The following is a 20300-nucleotide window of genomic DNA, read 5'->3' as shown; positions in this document are numbered from 1 at the left end:
TGGGTTGTAGGAAAATCGCTACAAATTGCATGTTTTAAAATCAACTGGGCATTAACTGGTGCAGAAGAAAGTAATAAGGGCATGTACAATGGTGGCATATGGATACATATGCCCCATGACAAAAAGTAATTTGAGGCATCTACATTTATTTTTTCTCCCCAATGCAAGCTAGCACTAGTGGGCCTCATTAAAAAATAGAAAATAATGACTTTAGTACACATGCATCTCTACTTTTCATTCCTACCTTTTCAGCTTTTGTCACCGGACTATACTTTTTCTCTTCAAGCACCCGCCTCTTGGAAAGGATCCCGCTTCTCTATCCGAACCTACTTTACGTCATATCAGATCCTACATGGCATGCGAGGTATCACCTTAAGGCTATGCATTGTACACGCCCTAACATGGTTACACTCACTGTCAAAGTAAAAAGTATAATTGCACTGATAGTCTGACACTGACCTCAACGGCCTCATTACCGTTTAGAGAAGAAGAGTTTCTGACCAAAGATCTGCCTTGACCGTCCCTCCAGTTCAGGTACATCCATCACTGACGGTGATGTTTCGTTAGGTGGCGTGTCGGCTTCATCAGCGATCGATGCCACGGCGGCTGCAGAAGAGCGTCTGTGTTTGAGAGCGAAACCTTGGCTATGTATGTTTATTATTAGTTATAGCTGGCGGCCGTCGCTGTGAACGCCGGCGCACTAACGGACGCGCTTCGCCGCCTATGACCTGGGACAGTTGAAGAAATCTCGTCTCAGAAAGCTTCGCATGAGTCATGGCTGGCTGGAGAACTCATCGGAGCAGCAGGCGAGGGAAGTTTCTCATGGCTGGCTGGACTGGAGACATCTTCAGTGCAGGCGATGGAAGAACAGGCAAGGGAATAGAATCAGTTTAAAATGGATTTCTTATTATAAAGAAAAAAAGGAACCAGGGTCCACAAGTTGTGCAAATTACATTCACAGGAACTACTAGTGCTTATTACAGACATGTTATTCCATGACCAGCTTCATGACAGCGGGGCAGCCGGCGACCAGTGTGGAGACCGGGCTCTTCATCTCTTTCTTCCGTGCTCGGCATCGCTCTAGTCTTCGCAAGGCAGTGTGGACACTGGCCTCAGGCTTTCTCATAAGGTTATCTCTGGTCATGATTCTGTTGTTGAAGACAAGCCAGAGAAAATGTGGATGTGAGGTGCTACTCTTATTTCCACATAATAGGGATATACACAGGAGTAACACCTCTATAATTGGTTACTGCACGCAAAGAGCTAGTGGAAGAAACTCCAGAGCTCTCGTATTGCCAGACTAGGGAATCACTCTCCTCAGAGAGGACAATACTGTGAACTATAGCTTCCAAGTCAACCACAGGCTCATCATAGTATGAGTATCATTAGAAGTCCTTCTGAAGGAGAGCATGAGATCGATCCATCCCAAACCTGCTTAATAGTTTTCCCCTTCTATCTTCTCTAAGCATATATCCTTTTAACCCAGGCCCCTAGCAAATAAATGTTTTAAGTTATGGATGCTTGGGATACCCAAACCCTCATAATCTTTTTTCATAGCAACCAGAGGCCAGTTGGCTACATGAATTTTCCTATGCCCCTCAAAATCATTCCATAGGCAGTTAGCCATTTGAGTGTTCATACGATCCACAACCCACTTAGGAAATTTAAGAAGGAAAGGAGGTACATAGGAATGCTAGCCAAATAGGCTTTGATCAATATGATCCTGCCTGCATAAAAAAAGGAGCTTTCCTCTCCATATAGCTATCCTACATTGGATTTAATCTGTAAGGGGCTGAATATGACTCCTAGACAGCTTGCCTTGATGGAGAGGCATGCCCAAATATCTAACAGGGAACACCCTAGATGGCTTACACCAGGCAGGCATGAACAGAAAAGCGGCGCGCTGTTTCACACGAATGCCCTTTCGATCACGGTCTGCAAAATCGCAACAGAAAGATCAGACAAATCTTCCATAGGTTCTCTTGGAATATTCTTTCTAAGCATTATTTTTTTCCTCCAATACATCAAACGTTTCTATGCTGACAAGTATCATTTTATCCTTAATTTTCCCCCAATGGGTTAATAACTTAACATAATACTGTAGTAACTTGCTGCCAGGGGGTGACAATATCAATGACTCAATGATGATGCATGCTGACATAATATAATGCTGGATTAGCAAGTGGATGGCCAGGCCCCAGGATGTCATCACAGGCTTGCTTACAAGGCAAAACAACTCCTCTTCTGTTGCCATTGGCAATTACTCATTAATACTACCAAGTATTTCAACTGTAAAAATTTAAAAATCTCCCTGATGTGGTAATGCATACACGATCATTTCAGTGACGACCGGGTTGTAGGAAAACCACTGCAAATTGCCTGTTTTAAAATCAACTGCAGGAGCGTTAACCGGCGCAGAAGAAAGTAATAACATGGTTACACTCACTGTCAAAGTAAAGGTAAAAAAGCAATAACATGGTTACACTCACTGACACTGACCTTAATGGCCCCATTTCCGGTTGGAGGAGGAGAGGTCTGACCAAAGATCCCCCCTGACCGTCCCTCCAGTCCAGGTGCGTCCGTCACTGACGGCGATGTTTCGTTAGGTGGCGCGTCCGCGTCATCGGCGGCGGCGATCGATGCTGCGGCGGCCGCGGAAGGGCGCCGTCTGTTTGAAAGCGAAGCCTGGGCTGTGCTGTGCTGTGTATGTTTATTATGGCTGGCGCACGTCGCTGTGAGCGCCGGCGGCCGACCCCTGCCGGCGCACTGACGGATCACGGACGCGCTTCGCCGCCGATGACCCGGGACGGTTGAAGAAATCTTGTTGCAGAAAGGGTTCCCATGGCTTGCTGGCTGGAGAAATCTTCAGAGCAGCAGGCGAGATGCAAGAACAGGCAAAGGAATCAAATTGGATTGTTAAAAAGTCTTCAATCTTGCTGAAGCTGGGCGCCGGCGTTTTATTTTTCCCGCTAAAGAGTGGATAAAGCGGAGACTTGGAATTACGCCTTCAGCTGAGAATTTTGTTCGCTGGGCCGTAATGGACTGCGTTTGGCACTGTTTTCTGTCCTATGCCACGGCTTCAGGCCCATCTGAGCCCACCGAGAAGCAACAACAGTCCACAACCCAAACCCAAACCCCTATCCCCTCCTCTGCTCCTTCCCCCACTCTCGGTCAGTCACCTCCTCCTCTCCCCAAGCTCGCGACCGTCCATGGTGTTCGCCGCGCCGGCAGGGGTGGGAGGCCGCCCCCTCTCCCTCGCTCTCCCCGCCTCCAGCTCGGCCCCCTTCCTCCTCCGCGACGGCGGCGACTCCCCGCAGCGTGGGAGGCTCCGCCGCCTCACCTTCCCACGGAGAGGAGGCGCCAGGGTAAGCTCCGCACCCGGCCAGCTCTCGTTGCTTCCCCCCTCCCCCCATGCTCCTCATCTTGATTATATTACTGTCATGACCCCTCGTTCGATTCTTCTCGACACTCTAAGAACAAGATTACTGTCATTTTCGTCCTTTGGTTTCAGTTACAGAAATGAACTTCTGTGTTGGAGTTACAACAGCTCTGTGCCTAGATTAGAATGTATCGTGCCACCATTCTAGATTTCAGTAGTCCTTTCCAGCTTCTGTAGATGTTTGGTTTGATTTTGGTGCGGTGTAGTGACTGTATTTACATATGTGACTAGGGAGATAGCCGGGGGAGATGGAATTGCCACATAACTCGCTGTGCCGGCGAGGCGAATGTGGTGACCGAGGATGATACGGCGAATGTTTCTGCTGATGCCGCTGCGGACCAAGCCGCCGATGCCATCGGCGATGGCGCGGATGTGCTGGAGTCCTTGAACCCTGACAACGCTGATTCAGTTGCCTGGATAAAGCAGCAGCCTCTCCCTTATCCTTCAGTAAGTACAGAAGTAATGATTCACAAACATTGATGCCGGGAACGGGGTGACGGACAACGGGTTGCAATGCAGGATGCTCTGGAGCCATACATAAGCAAGGAGACGGTGGCGCAGCACTGGGGAGTTCACCAGCACATGCACGTGGACAGGCTCAACGGCATGATCGGCGGCAGCGAGTGGGAGCGCATGTCGATTGGGCAGATGATGCTTGCCTCGTTCAACGAGGGCAGGGAGCCACCCCACGCTCCCTTCTTCCATGCCGCACAGGTAGCATTCCATGCTGTTTCGAACCATCCTTTGTGGCTTGCGTATGCTTGAGATCCCTAATTCTTGGGCCATGTTATGTAGGTATGGAACCATGATTTCTACTGGCGATCGATGAAGCCTGGCGGTGGAGGCAAGCCCCCCGAACGGCTTCTGAAGTTTATAAACAGAGACTTCGGATCCTATGACGGCATGATCAAACAATTCATGGATGCCGCGCTAACTCAGTTCGGTTCTGGATGGGTTTGGCTTTCTTGTAAGTGATGCTTAAACCCACATTTGTTAGCTGCGTGTACCAGATTCAAAACTTGCTCCATGTGGTGTGAATGTGCTGGACTGAACTCTGCTTTGTAACTGGTTCAGACAAGGGAAGCAAGTTACCTCATGTGAAGTCAAAAAGCCCAATCCCATCTGACAACTATGGTAGGCTGGTCATCTCAAAGTCTCCAAATGCTATCAATCCTCTTGTCTGGGGCCACTCTGTGAGTGTTTACCTGCAACTGTGTTTCCCTACATAATCATGCAGTGTATACCATGTACTTATTCTTGAAGCTTTGTATGGTTTCTTGTTATTTGTTCCTTTGACAAGAAAATATTTTTATTTAAAATCTGTTGTCTCTCCCATGCATATTATATTCGACAGTGATCTGATATTTTTATCTGTCTATTCTTGTTGTCAGCCACTCCTTGCGATTGATGTTTGGGAGGTACGTATGCACATTTCATATTCTTTTCCATGCATTTCCTTAATAAAAGGTAACTTTGCTAACCAATTATCTGTCTTGGGAACAGCATGCCTACTACCTGGATTATGAGGTTAGATGTCAATGGTGCTCATGATTTCTAGTGGTTATACTTGCCATATCCGCTACTTAGTGTGTTCTTGTTACATGACTGCAGAATCGAAGGGCTGAGTACGTCTCTGCAGTTCTAGAGAAGCTCGTGTCATGGGAAATGGTGGAGTCCAGGCTCCGGAAAGCTGTTCTGCGAGCAATAGAGAGAGACGGCCACACCAGCCCGAAGCAGCGAAGGAAGCAACTTCTGTCTCAGGCTAGAAGCCGCGTTGGGGATGCAAGCACCAGCGGTGAGGCAAGAAGGCGACCAAGAAGTAAGGATCAGCAGGCCCCTTCCAGCGTGACAATGGTGCCAGCAGGCGAGGCAGTACCGAACTGAGCCATGATCCCATGAGGTTGACAACCAGTAGCACGGGTAGGCAGCTAGAGCAGCATGTCCAAAATCCTCTAGAATGGTAGTCTCTGAAGAACGCGTGCACCGCACTACAGGCGTCACTTTGCTTCCTGCTGACCGTTGTAGCACGATTTGCACGCAGTAGTTTTTGTCGATGTTTGTCGAACAGGAGTGTATTAGTATCTCTGTACCGCTTGAGCAACACGCAACAATGCTGGATAGGCTGAATTTTGGTAAGTAGCCTCAGGGTTTGATGTCCTGTATTTGTTTAGAGATAGGCTTAGGAGGTAGGCACTTGGGACTCTGGTCTTTGTAGAAGAGGAATCAGAGTTTCTGTCCCCTTTTGGATCATAAATATCAGCAATTTCCTTTTGATGCTCACAAGATTGTTCCTCCTAATCGGGTCCAACTGAGAAGAGGAATCATTTGGTCCATCTACCCAACTATATTGCCGCCAGATGCCCAGATGTCCAGATGTCTGTGTTATGGATCCATGCATCCAGATCCATCCATCCATGTTGATCTATCTGTCCATCTATATGCAATCAAGCAACCCAACCGAGGACAAGATTCATTTGGCTGGCAAAAAGAGAGCGGGAACGATTTGGCGGATTAATCCCTTCTATTTGATTGATCAGGATCTAGTTCTTTTTTTGTGCGAAATTTTAATTTGGTCTTAAGTGTGTGGGTATTTATAGTTGAAATTACCTGTTTTATGGCAGGGAAAACGTTTTCATCAGTGAAGTCTATTTAGAACCCTGAGAATGTAGAGCACGACGCAAATGAACCCTGACTTTTAAATCCCTGAAATCCATACCCCGACCTTCCTGATCCCGGTCGTTTTTGACCTTTAGGTTGTATCCAAATAGGGGGATTTCTACCTGGCCAGAGAACAGATGGGATCAAGGTGAGTCATCTACCTGCAGCAGGTGGGTCTCATGGTCGCCTGGCTTGCTCTGCAGGCTCCCGCACCCAGCGCATGCCCTCTATGTATGACACTATCGTCTATCCTTTGGACCTGCCGCCGGCGACCTCAAGCACGCATGCGGGAGCAACTTCAACCAGCGACAATGCGCCACCGCCATAGTGCAAGGCCAGCCATAAAGCTGGTGCCAAAGCCTCCGGCCTCCGCCGATCGAGAAGAGGAGGCTCGGGCATCGCGTGGCGTCCGATGGCGTGTCCACGACGGTGCAGCTCCTTACGGAGGCTCGTCACAGCCTACGGGTGCCCCAACACAGCACTGTTGGCTCGCACGCCGGCGATGACCATGGCCGTCTCCGCCTTGAAGACACTGCGCATGTGCACCTGAGCGGGGACGGGGCTGCAGAAGCGGCAGCAGCGACCCTGACCATCTCGTCGACGTCGTTGTTCCGTCATGGCACGAAAGTTTCTGCAGATGGAAGCAGGCAGCATCCATCTCCATGGGGTTGCAGGTTGCTTCTGGTCCAGGGCACGCAGCCACCATGTTCGGTCCAGCACATTGCAGCACGCGCATAGCCAAACGCTGGCGCGCTCGCGGCCGAGGCCAGCGTCCTGCATGCCTTCTCGAACTCCGCTGCCGCGGCCAAGCTGTTCGACGAAATGCCTAGTCGCTGCTGTGTCAGACAAGACGCACGTACAAGCTAGCTTCAAACCTACGGAGCTGATTGATTCCGGCCGGATACGTACTCAACACATACGAACATGTAGGTCCGATTTGATTGCAACAAGAGCTAGTTTCACGTGGAACAATTGCTCCTCCGACATGCCGCTCTCCAGCTCACCTTCTGTCGCCACCCGGTGTGAGCAGCAGCGCACTCCAAGCCGAACGACGGCGGCCAGCGGGGCCAACGGCGAACAGCGGCGCGCCCGTAGTCCGCGCCTCCGCGGAGAACCTGCGCGTGGTGTCGGTCGAGAGAAGCGCATGGAGCGGTGGCGGCGGAGAGTAGCTGGATCAGCGGTGTGGGCAGGCTTCGAGGCCATGCACTGCCCCATCCTAGGTGCATGTCTTTAATTTGCAATCCCACCATCGCAGGATGCCACGTCAGCAAATCCAGTTCTAAACAGATGGAAGGGTGATTACAACCGGGATCGAAAACTTCAGGGTATGGACTTCAGGGATTTAGACGTCGGGGTTCATTTGCGTCGTGCTCTACATCCTCAGGGTTTAAAACAGACTTCACTCTTTGAAATGTATACCATAGTTCCATATATCGAGCAAAAGCATGTTGCCCGTATTGTAAATATTTTTCTCCATATGTTTCATCTTTTATGTGATACATGCATTTCTGGTCTCTATATAATTTAGAGAAAAGTATCTTTTCCGTTCCTTAATTAATTGCGAAGTGTGGAATTCGTCCCTGAATTATGAAACCGATATCATGCACCTGAAGCTAGTGATGGCGCTCAAGGAAGTGAACGCAGAGCTGCACGCTGAAGAAACGCGACGAAGCCTGGTTCGACGATCAGCCGGCCGGACTCGCCCAAAAACGAGGGAGACGGGAAAGCCTTCCCAAAATAGCCGCAATCGTCCCCAAGCCCGCTCCGCGCCACCCACGCCGCATGCCGCTCGACCGTCCATCGCCACCACCGCCGGAGCATCGCGACGTCCTCGCCCGCCCCCCCAAGAATAGCCGGCGTGCTCCGCATATAAACGCTACACACGACGACCGCGCAAGCAAACAAGCATCCATCGCCAAGGCACCTCCAGCTCCCAAGCACCCAGCAAGCCAACCAGCCACATGGCTCGCGCCCTCTTCATCGTCGCGCTCCTCCTGGCCGCCGTCGTGGTGGCGCCGTTCGCGCAGGCGCGCAACGTGGTCACGGAGGACAAGAAGGCCGCCGCGAAAGAGGAGAAAGAGGCTGAGTCGCCGGCGCCCTCGGCTGTTTCGCCCGCCGAGGGGCCCGCCTCCGAGCCCTCCGCGGGTGCGCCCGAGCCTAGCAGCTCTGGCTGAGCGGCCTACCCGCCCCCGGCCTGGCCGCGGGACAGAGATCGGTCTACGAGTGGACCACTCATCCGTCCGCGGATGATAGATCTGTGTAATGTGTTGTGTGGTTTATTTTTCAGGATACATACATGAGTGTCAATGTTTTTGATAGAATATTGCTTTGTCAACATTTCATGAAATTTCTGACGCTCAATGTGTTCCACTTTCTAACCAAGGTTGTGTCAGAGGTCTTAAGAAATTTTATGGATTGTTCCAGCTTTAGATATACTAGTATTTTAGTAATTCCACTTTCTGCCCCTTAAGTTTCAGGTTTGTGACAAATATTACTCCAAATCAATTTTCAAAAGTATTATAAACATTATTAACAATATTCTCATCATAAAGCTCAAATAAATCCTCAATATCACAAGAAGCATGATAATTAACTCCCCAATCATGATCATCATAATAAATAGTAAGCATAATAAAATCATCTTCAATAGTGCCTCATCAAGTGCATCATCTTCATCACTTGATTCATAAAGATTATCATGTTTGTTAGAATAATTTTTTTCTTTTATAGCTTTTCTTCATTAGTAGGGGGCAAAAAATATCATGCCTGGTACCCGCAGACCAAACAGGGCAGTGTAGCACTTTCACAGAAGTATCCCAATGAGTAATCGTCCCAACAAAGAGCGGATGAGAGTATTTATGAAGGCGTTTCTGTCACACACAAGGTGTCACAGTTCTTGTGTGAAGTATTGCTTGAGCTTCTGCAAATACTATTAATGTCCTGGGTAAACGATAAACTAAAGTATGCTAGTAAACAGAGGATTTAAAGGTGACTACTAAATAACTAATTAAAGTAAATAACAAGAGCTTAAAATGTAAATGGTGTTTCCTACAATGAAGAGATTAGGTATGGAGAGATTTTTGTTCATGGTAAGAATATATGAATTGTGCCAGTATGACGATAATACCAATTACTTTGTATTGTACTCATAATATTTTGAGCATACTCATGTGACTGCTAGCGCGCCTAGGTCACATGCTGCAACATACAGGGGTAGAAAGCACTACACAAATAAGAATGTTCTTACTGTTGTTGACTTTGATATGAAGTTCACATATGGGTTAGCTGGCTGTGGGAAGGATTAGCCCATGATAGTAACATTCTATCTGACAACATGGCTCAAGCTAATGGCATCAATATCCCCGATGACAAGTTCTACCTAAGAGATGCTGGCTATGCATGTCGCCCTGGTGTTCTTCCACCCTTCAAGAAAACCATGTACCATCTGAACGAGTTCTCTTCTAGTTTCTATCCTAGTGCTGCATAGGAATTGTTCAATCTCATACACTTAAGCCTTAGAGTTACGGTTGAGAAGGAATTTAAAGCTTTGAAAATAGATTTAAGATCCTAAATCAGAAGCCATTCCACACTTTCCCCTCCCAGATTAAGCTTGTCCTTGCATGTTGTATCCTCCATATCTGGACCCTATAATGGTTTTGTTGGGGAACGTAGTAATTTCAAAAAATTTCCTACGCACACACAAGATCATGGTGATGCATAGCAACGAGAGGGGAGAGTGTGTCCACGTACCCTCGTAGACCGAAAGCGGAAGCGTTAGCACAACACAGTTGATATAGTCGTACGTCTTCACGATCCGACCGATCAAGTACCGAACGTACGGCACCTCCGAGTTCAGCACACGTTCAGCTCGATGACGTCCCTCGAACTCCGATCCAGCCGAGCTTTGAGGGAGAGTTTCGTCAGCACGACGGCGTGGTGACGATGATGATGTTCTACCGACGCATGGCTTCGCCTAAGCATCGCTACGATATTACCGAGGTGGACTATGGTGGAGGGGGGGCACCGCACCCGGCTAAAAGATCAATGATCAATTGTTGTGTCTCTGGGGTTCCCCCTGCCCCCGTATGTAAAGGAGCAAGGGGGGAGGTGGCCGGCCAGGAGGAGGCATGCCAGGAGGAGTCCTACTCCCACCGGGAGTAGGACTCACTCCCTTCCTGGTTGGAGTAGGAGAAGGGGAAGGAGGAGGGAGAGAGGAAGGAAAGGGGGGCACCCCCCTCCTTGTCCAATTCGGACTACAGGGGGAGGGGGGGCGCGGCCTGCCTTGGCCGCCCCTCCTCTTCTCCACTAAGGCCCATGTAGGCCCATTAAACCCTGGGGGGGGGGGGGGGGGGTTCCGGTAACCCCCGGTACTCCGGTAAAATCCCGATTTCACCTGGAACACTTCCGACATCCAAATATAGGCTTCCAATATATCAATCTTTATGTCTCGACCATTTCGAGACTCCTCGTCATGTCCGTGATCACATCCGGGACTCCGAACTATCTTCGGTACATCAAAACACATAAACTCATAATATAACCATCATCAAACTTTAAGCGTGCGGACCCTACAGGTTCGAGAACTATGTAGATATGACCGACACACGTCTCCGGTCAATAACCAATAGCGGAACCTGGATTCTCATATTGGCTCCCACATATTCTACGAAGATCTTTATCGGTCAAACCGCATAACAACATACATTGTTCCCTTTGTCATCGGTATGTTACTTGCCCGAGATTCGACCGTCGGTATCTCAATACCTGATTCAATCTCGTTACTGGCAAGTCTCTTTACTCGTTCCGTAATACATCATCCCGCAACTAACTCATTAGTTGCAATGCTTGCAAGGCTTAAGTGATGTGCATTACCGAGTGGGCCCAGAGATACCTCTCCGACAATCGGAGTGACAAATCCTAATCTCGAAATATGCCAACCCAACAAGTACCTTCGGAGACACTTGTAGAGCACCTTTATAATCACCCAGTTACGTTGTGACGTTTGGTAGCACACAAAGTGTCCCTCCGGTAAACGGGAGTTGCATAATCTCATAGTCATAGGAACATGTATAAGTCATGAAGAAAGCAATAGCATCATACTAAACGATCAAGTGCTAAGCTAACGGAATGGGTCAAGTCAATCACATCATTCTCCTGATGATGTGATCTCGTTAATCAAATGACAACTCTTTGTCTATGGCTAGGAAACATAACCATCTTTGATCAACGAGCTAGTCAAGTAGAGGCATACTAGTGACACTCTGTTTGTTTATGTATTCACACATGTATCATGTTTCCGGTTAATACAATTCTAGCATGAATAATAAATATTTATCATGATATAAGGAAATAAATAATAACTTTATTATTGCCTCTAGGGCATATTTCCTTCAGGTTTGTGATGAGTTTGTGTTGAAGGAGAAAGATGTGACGACTGATGATGTTGATAGCTCCGGCCATGATATGGTGGCATTTGACAATGACGCTTGAAAAACACAAAAGGATTGAGTGGGCTGAGGCAATGTGGGCAAACGGAGACTAGACAAGGATCTGGAGAAGAAGAAGAAGCAACAACAACAGCAACAGAAGAAGCAACAGTAGCAGCAAAAGAAGAAGACTAGGATGGACATCCACCTAGTTTGACATCGGTGAACTTTCCCCTATTAAGCCATATGACTTAAATTTGTACTACTATTCGTTAGTAGTTAAGATGAATTACCATTTGTTTACTGGCTAGCACTGAAACATTGTTCAATCATGTGTGGTAAGGTCAACACTAGTGAGAAGGGATGATTACAACTGATTGTCGTGCATAACCAAACACTGCTTAGTTCATCAACCCAATCCAACGCATACCACCAAATGTTAGAAAAATTGATTCCCTGATGCAGCGAGCCTACATGCGAGCTACCAAACTACATGCACAACATGATTTTTGGCCTGCATTAGCTCAGTTAGACACAACTGAGTCACACATGCAAAGACTCCAAAAACGAGGGAGCGACTATGTCTCACCTACCCAATCCTATTTGCCAGCGTGAAATAGTGTGTATTTAGTATGAGGCGCACCCCCCGCTCACTAGACTATTTGTGTTTTGTGAACTTTTTTTTTTCAAATTCATGAACTTTTTTTTTCGAATTTATGAACTTCTCAATCAAATTCTTGAACTCTTTTCAAATTCTCGTTTTTAAAAATAAAATTTGAAAAGCCAACGGTCAACACGGGTTCAACGATTTGTTGTCGGGGTCAACCTTTCAACAAAGAAACCATGCGATCGAAGCAAGAGTTCTGCTATATAATGGGCCAGCCTAATTGTCCATGCATGTGGGTGCCAACAAGCTGAACCGGAGCTTAAGGCGACGCTTATGAGCTCTCGTCCCGGACCTCCTATTTGGGCGCCTTAGCCGCCAGTTGACCTTCTTCTTGGCACCATGCACATGATCGACTGGGCTGGCCCATGTAGAAATGCGAGCACTAAATCACACCCTAGTTCGCTTGATCAATTTGACTGGTCGCAGTTGACCAGTTGACCGTCCAACCGTAGAGTTTTGAAAGAAACGAAAAAATTCACACAAAATTGAAAAAAGTTTATGAATTAAAAAATATTCATGTTTTTGAAAAAAGTTCACAAACTTCAAAACTGTTCATGAATTTGAAAAAAACGTTCATCAAATTAGGACATTTTTTACAGATTTTGATTTTTTTAAATTAAAAAAGTTCATCCATCTTGGAAAAAATTTATCGAATTTGCAAGAAGTTTATCGATTTTTAAAAATTTCACAAAATTGATAAAGTTCATTGATTCTGGGAAAAATTTCACAAACCTCAAAAAACTTCATCAATTTTGATTAAAAAATCATTAATTTTTTTATTTTTGTATCAATTTTCAATTTTTTTTGAAAAATTTGGAAAAAAATTCATTGATTTTGAAAAAAACTTCATAAATTTTGAAAAAAAGTTCGTCAAATTTTAAAAGTTCAGGCATTTGGAAAAAAAATCAGGAATAAAAGATAAAGGAAAAGAAAAAAACCAGAAAAGGAAAAGGAAAATGAAAACGGAAATAAGGTTACATATTTTAAAATTCATTGCACTTTAAAATATGTAAATCATGTATTTGAAAAGTGGTAAACATGTATAATTTCTTTTGTGATTTACACGATAAATGTACAATGTGTATGAAAAAAATAATGCAGAAATCATGTATTTGAAAAAAGGTTAAAATTTATAATATTTTAAAAATAAATAAAAAATATTTTTAACACTGTACAAAACGCAAGGGCTCATATAAAAAATGTAAAATGTTTATTTAAAAATGTAGACATGTCTTGAGAAAGGTAGATATCAATAAATTTATTTTACAAAAGTGTTAATTATTAATTTAAAAGATGCTAAACATGTATAAAAAATATTCCTTATATATACAAAAATGTACTATGTGTAATAAAAACAGAGGCATTAAAATCTATATAAAATAATGTTAACCATGTATTTAAAAATGTTAACTCCGCCTATGTTGTCTCAACAACGGGTCCCAAGCCTGGATAAAGGAGGAGGGTTGTGACAGGCTTGGCAAGCCAACGTGAAAACTCAGCCACTCTTATGGAGATGAAACCCAAAAGATTTTCGTTGGAGCGTAACCCTCTCAGTGACGCACCACATCGAAACCCAGGTGTGGTGTCAGATGGGCAAGGGTCAGGCCATCACCCCTGGTGGCGCGTCATATCTTGATCTGGATACGGTGGCAAGTGAGCAAGGGTCAGGTCGTCGCATCCTTAGTGGCGCGCTACAGTGACACCCCGGTGTAGTGGAAAATGAGTAAGGGTCTTCACATTTGACTCAACAAGTGCGAAGGGTAAGGAAGCTAGCCGAGCTTAGGAAGATCCGCTTAGGTAGCTGGAATGTAGGGTCCCTGAGAGGTAAGCTTTGGGAGTTAGTTGATACAGTGGGGAGGAGAGGTGTTGATATCCTTCGCATCCAAGAAACCAAATGGAGGGGACAGAAGGCGAAGGAGGTGGAGGATACTGGTTTCAATCTATATATGATGCATGGGGATGGCTGCAAATAGAAATGGAGTAGGCATCTTGCTCAACAAGAGTCTCAAGTATGGAGTGGTAGACGTCAAGAGACATGGGGACTGGATTATCCTGGTCAAGCTGGTAGTTGGGGATTTAGTTCTCAATGTTATTAGCGCGTATGCCCCTTAAATAGGCCACAATGAGAACACCAAGAGGGAGTTCTGGGAAGGCCTGAAGGTTATGGTTAGGAGGGCACCGATTGGCGAGAAGTTCTTCATAGGAGGAGACCTCAATGGCCACGTGGTTACATCTAACACGGGTTTTGAAGGGGTGTGTGGGGGCTTTGGCTATGGCATCAGGAATCAAAAAGGAGAAGATTTCTTACGCTTTGCTCTAGCCTACGACATGATCATAGCTAACACCCCCTTTCAAAAGAGAGAATCACATTTAGTGACTTTTAGTAGTGGTAAACACTCTAGCTTGATTGCTTTCATCCTCTCGAGAAGAGAAGACAAGCGTGCATGACTAGATTGTAAGGTGATACCTGGAGAGAGTATTGCCCCTTAGCATAATCTCATGGTGGCTGACTTCCGCTTTTGGATTCGTGTGCAGCGGGATAAGCATGTCAAAGTCGCTAGAACGAAGTGGTGGAAGCTCAAGGGGGAGGTAGCTCAGGCGTTCAAGGAGAGGGCCATTAAGGAGAGCCCTGGGGAGGAAGGAGGTGATGCAAATAATATGTGGATGAAGATGGCGACTTGCATTTGTAAGGTGGCCTCAAAGGAGTTTGGAGTGTCCTGGGGAGGTAGAAGAGAAGTTAAAGATACCTGATGGTGGAATGATGATGCCCAAAAGGCTATCAAGGAGAAGGAAGATTGTTTTAGACGCCTCTACCTAGATAGGAGTGCGGACAACATAGAGAAGTACAAGATGATAAAGAAGGCCACAAAGCGAGTTGTGAGTGAAGCAAGGGGTCGGGCGTATGAGGACCTCTACCAGTGGTTAGACACAAAGGAGCGAAAGGGACATCTATGAGATGACCAAGATTCGAGAGAGGAAGACAAGGGATGTTGACCTAGTCAAATGCATCAAGGACGGAGCTGACTAGCTCCTAGTGAAGGACACGAAGATTAAGCATAGATGGTGGGAGTACTTCGACAAGCTGTTCAATGGGGGGAATGAGAGCTCTACCGTTGAACTGGATGACTCCCTTGATGATACCAACAGACGTTCTGTGTGGCGAATCCAGAAGTCAGAAGTCAAGGAGGCTTTAAAAAGGATGAAAGGAGGCAAGGCGATGAACCCTGATTATATCCCCATTGAGGTGTGGAGAGGCCTCAGAGACATAGCTATAGTATGGTTAACTAAGCTTTTCAACCTCATTTTTCGGCCAAACAAGATGCCCGAAGAATGGAGATAGAGTATATTAGTACCAATCTTGAAGAATAAGGGGATGTTTAGAGTTGTAATAATTACCATAGAAGTAAGCTGACGAGCCATACAATGAAGCTATTAGAGAGAGTCATTGAGCACCGCTTAAGAAGTATAAAAAGCGTGACCAAAAATCAGTTTGGTTTCATGCGTGGGACATCGACCATAAAAGCCATTTTCTTGTACGATAAATCATGGAGAGGTACTGGAAGCAAAAGAAGGACCCGCATATGGTGTTCATTGACTTGGAGAAGGCCTATGATCATATATCGCGGAATGTCATGCGGTGGGCCTTGGAGAAAGACAATGTCCCAGCAAAATACATTACCCTTATCAAGGACATGTACAACAATGTTGCGACAAGTGTTCGAACAAGTGATGGCAACACTGATGACTTCCCGACTAAAAATAGAATTGCACCAGGGGTCAACTTTGAGCCCTTATCTTTTCGCTCTGGTGATGAATGAGGTCACAAGGGATATACAAGGAGATATGCCATGGTGTATGCTCTTTGCGGATGATGTGGTGCTATTCGATGATAGTCGGATGGGGGTTAATAGAAAGTTAGAGCTATGAAGACAAACCTTGGAATCCAAAGGTTTTAGACTTAATAGAACTAAAATCGAGTACATGAGATGCGGTTTCAGTACTACTAGGCACGAGGGGGAGAAGGAGGTTAGCCTTGATGGGCAGGTGCTGCCTCAGAAGGACACCTTTCGCTATTTGGGGTCTATGTTGCAAAATGATGGGGATATCGATGAAGATGTGAATCATCGAATCAAAGCCGGATAGATGAAGTGGTGTCAAGATTCTAGCATTCTCTGTGAGAAGAGAATGCCATAAAAGCTAAAAGGCAAGTTCTATAGGACGACAGTTCGACCCGCAATGTTATATGGCGCTGAGTGTGAGCCGACTAAAAGATGAAATGTTCAACAGTTAGATGTGGCGGAGATGCGCATGTTGAGATGGATGTGTGGCCACACAAGGAAGGACCGATTGAAGAGTTGGGGTAGCCGATTGAAGAGAAACTTATCCAACATCGTCATAGATGGTTTGAGCATATTCAACACAGGCCCCAGAAGTTTTAGTGCATAGCGAACAGTTAAAGCGTGCCGATAATGTCAAGAGATGTCGGGGTAGACCGAACTTGACATGAGAGGAATCCGTAAAAAGAGACATGAAGGACTGGAATATTACCAGAGAACTAGCCATGGATAGGGATGTGTGGAAGCTTGCTATCTGCCAGAACCATGAGTTGATTGCAAGATCTAATGAATTTCACCTCTAGCCTACACCAACTTGTTTGGGACTAAAGACTTTGTTGTTGTTGTTGTATGTATTTAAAAATGTTATAAATGTATGGAAGAAAATGTACATTTTGTGTAAAAAATTAGAAAATTATAAAAAAAGGAAACAAATCTAAAAGACCCCGGTGAAAACATGAAAAAAGCGTAGGTAACCATAAAAGAACAAAGAAAAAAAAGAAAAGGCAAGAAAGGAATAGGAAAATGAAAAACCAAAAAAACCGAAGAAAAACTTCGAAAGCATTTTGGAGCACTAATTTTGTTTTTTTGCATGCCTTCGACAAATGTGATCTCATGATGAAAATCTACAAACACTTAGAACATTTGTCCAAATTTACCACAAAATTTTCAGATTGTTTTGATTTTTTTTTTCAAGTTTACCATTCATTTGAGCTTGAGTTCAGAAGTGTACTTTCGCAATAGTATATGTTTCTAATGTCTTAATGTAGCCATATTTGATATATTTCTCACATATATAACAATACAAAATTATACCCCAACAACTGAACTCACATTGCAGAATTGAACGCAACAGCACAATTGAACACCACATTACACCATAGAATATCACATTGCATACATGCTTGAAGATCAGACCGCATAATAACATTACATTGGATAAGTGACTAGAATATATAGAGGAAAGATAGAATCGGCCCATGCAAAAGGTTCACCAAAGACAATTAACTACAACATAGATAGCTAAACATAGGTCTTAATAAGCTAGAAACGAGCTAGTACTCATCGTCAGAGGAGATGTCGATGGGATCCTTCTCCTTGGAAGAGAGCGAGGCCTCCACATCATGGGTGCCATCCTTGACGTCCGAGTAGATGACGATTGGCACCGCCTCGCAATGATGGATCGCCTGGGCTAGTCCAGCACTAACCCGGGGCTCTGGACTTGAGGAAAAAGCACGAGTACACTGAGAGAACACTTCATAGTGTTCGTCGTTCGGACCAACGGTGGACTTAAAAAAAATCCCCACACCATTTAACCAGACAACCACACGATGGCATCCACACGCTCGGCATTGACGGCGGCATCCATGGGGGACAACTACAATAGAATCTGGGCTTGTGATAGAAAAATAGAAAAATGGATCTGGGCCATCGGATTGAACATGCATGGTACAGATTGTAGTGGAGGGATCCCAGGCCACTTAAAATACTTTTTATGAAAACTCCCCTACCACCAGTTAGATATAAAACACGAGTTTTGCAGTAACCACCTCAAGTTTCTCGTATCGAATCATTCTGTCCGTAGTGAAAACAACTATTTTCAAATCTTCACTTCGTTGATGCCTCCTCTCTTAGTTTTATAAAATCTATTGCATGAAATCTGTAGTATATTTGATTTCGCTAGCAGCTTCTGCTACATCACAAATCATGCAAGAAATCCAAACATGTTAGTCGCTAAGGAGTATGTGAACCTCACCACAAATATTTGAGTATATGGGAATTAATACATCCACTTCAAGCAAACATACATTTCGAACTGCACGACGCCAGACAAGACACAACAAATGAGACACACATACATATTACATTGCTTGAGAGGATAATTTTAGGTACATCATGGGTAAGACTACGTATGAATGACTAAACTAATCACTGCTCAAGAAGCATTGCCATTTCAAAACTGCACCAACTTTGCTAGCTTGCCTCCAGGCTCCAGTTCTAGTGCTTTTTGCTCATCAAGCTTCTTGTTCTGGGAGATCGAACATAACAAATATGATTCAGTTAGCGCAGGTCCATGTAAGTGTCATAGATTCGACACTTTGTACGAAGTATAAATGCTCACAAACCGAAGTAGAGGAGTATACAGGGTGTTTTTTAACCAGAAGCATAGCTGCTAGCTGATGCATGCAAGAACGACGATCAAGTTAATTCAAGAAACCCAAGACTGTAAATGAGTATAGAACGAGAGCATGCAAAATGAGTACTTCGAAGTCATGCATTGTTGATCAAGGCATTGACATAGCCGACCCGCGGCTGCTGTGCATAGCTGATCAAGGAATCGACCCGGCCGACCAGCTGGCAGCCACGTCAAGCTCGACGGCCACCTCCTGGCGGCCTGAGGGGCATCTCGTCACAGAAGGAGCGGAGACAATCAGTTTGGCGCGCGGTCGCAACCACCCTCCAGTCCATGCGTACAAGGTCGAGGGCTCGAGGCAGAACTTGAAGGTGCTAGAGGAGGCGCACATCACAGCACCACCCGACCCTGCAGCCACGGCCACTGCAACTCTCTCCCCATAACCAATCTTTTCTCTTTGCTGGGCCAGAATGGTTAGCAGTAAAACTTATTTAGTAAAAATACATGCTATGCACTTATGAGATCTCATTTTCTATCACAACCAAAAACATATATTTTCAACCAACCTAAATACAATTACTATTTGGTATTCACGAAATGTAATGCCTATCTAGCGAGTATTACAGGTTGTGACCATCGACAGAACACAATAGGGACCTTATAGTTTTAATCATGGACATGGAAATCTCTCGGTTGTTTACTTTATCTCCTACTTGTTCGGCACCTATGGCTTGCAATAGTACATGACACATGATAAGGGTGTATACTTCCTATCAAACATGACTGAATCATGGACTTTAACATGGAAATTGTAAGAAATTATATTGCATAATATCCGAAAGTGTGTGTACCTCTTGAGAGAACGGTTGTTTCTTTTTAGGTGTACTGGAATCATCAATGAGAAACATTGGAGAATTAATCTCTGCAAACTATTGACCGATTCCACTGCTGCAAACAATTTTTTTTTTTGCAAAAAACATCACACAAGGGATTAACAGAATGTTAGGTACATCAGCGTATTCTTTACTTCCTTACACCAATGTTCTGTCCTGATAGTGTTGGTCCTGGTGTGATAATGCCGACATTTTTAATTGGCACTGCTCTCAAGGTGCCTCAGATTGCAATTATATATCATCGGCTTTAATCTTTGATAGCTAGTTCATTTGTTGCGGCTATTGTTGGAACTTGGAATACTATTTTTGCTCGTTGGCCTACTTAATGCCATCGATCATGTTGCTGTGGTTGCACATCTAAAGGAGCTTGGAACGAGTAAAAAGCTTCATGGTTGTTTCATGGTACCTCCCTTTGCAACATTGCTAGTGATGTTGTTTTACTCGTAGTCTGAGGCAGCTTCTATATATGCATAAAACAAAGTAGTACCTACCTGATCTACATGTCCAAGATTTGAAGAGAGCTTCATAGTTTTCATCTTAAAGATAAGAACAAGCTATTAGTGAAAAAATCCGAAGCAACATGAATCCAAATTTTGATATGCTCACAAATGGGTCTATTTAAAAAAATTGCCTAGTAAAATGAATTACTTTCTTTACAGCTTGTCAAGCTATTGACCCTGTATGCGGTACTGCAGATACTAAGCTTTTTAGTGAATTGTCCTAAACTTCAAGACCCTAAAATTATACAA

General features: G+C 45.0%; 1 protein-coding gene across 1 annotated transcript; it reads left to right on the top strand.

The window, feature by feature from the left end:
• The first annotated feature begins 3129 nt into the window (after positions 1-3129).
• LOC125523013 (superoxide dismutase [Fe] 1, chloroplastic) lies at positions 3130-5677 on the top strand. Its single transcript, XM_048688044.2, has 8 exons — positions 3130-3365; positions 3671-3886; positions 3959-4153; positions 4235-4406; positions 4514-4632; positions 4831-4857; positions 4943-4966; positions 5051-5677. Exons 1-8 carry the CDS (start codon positions 3210-3212, stop codon positions 5321-5323), a joined length of 1182 nt encoding a protein of 393 aa, XP_048544001.2. The 5' UTR covers positions 3130-3209; the 3' UTR covers positions 5324-5677.
• Positions 5678-20300: the final 14623 nt, after the last annotated feature.

This window comes from Triticum urartu, chromosome 7A (genome assembly GCF_056163025.1).
Source record: "Triticum urartu cultivar PI428250 chromosome 7A, HENAU_Tu73, whole genome shotgun sequence".
Taxonomy (NCBI): domain Eukaryota; kingdom Viridiplantae; phylum Streptophyta; class Magnoliopsida; order Poales; family Poaceae; genus Triticum; species Triticum urartu.
The sequence above is the reverse complement of the archived record's forward strand: the minus strand, read 5'-3'. Positions and strand labels throughout refer to the sequence as shown.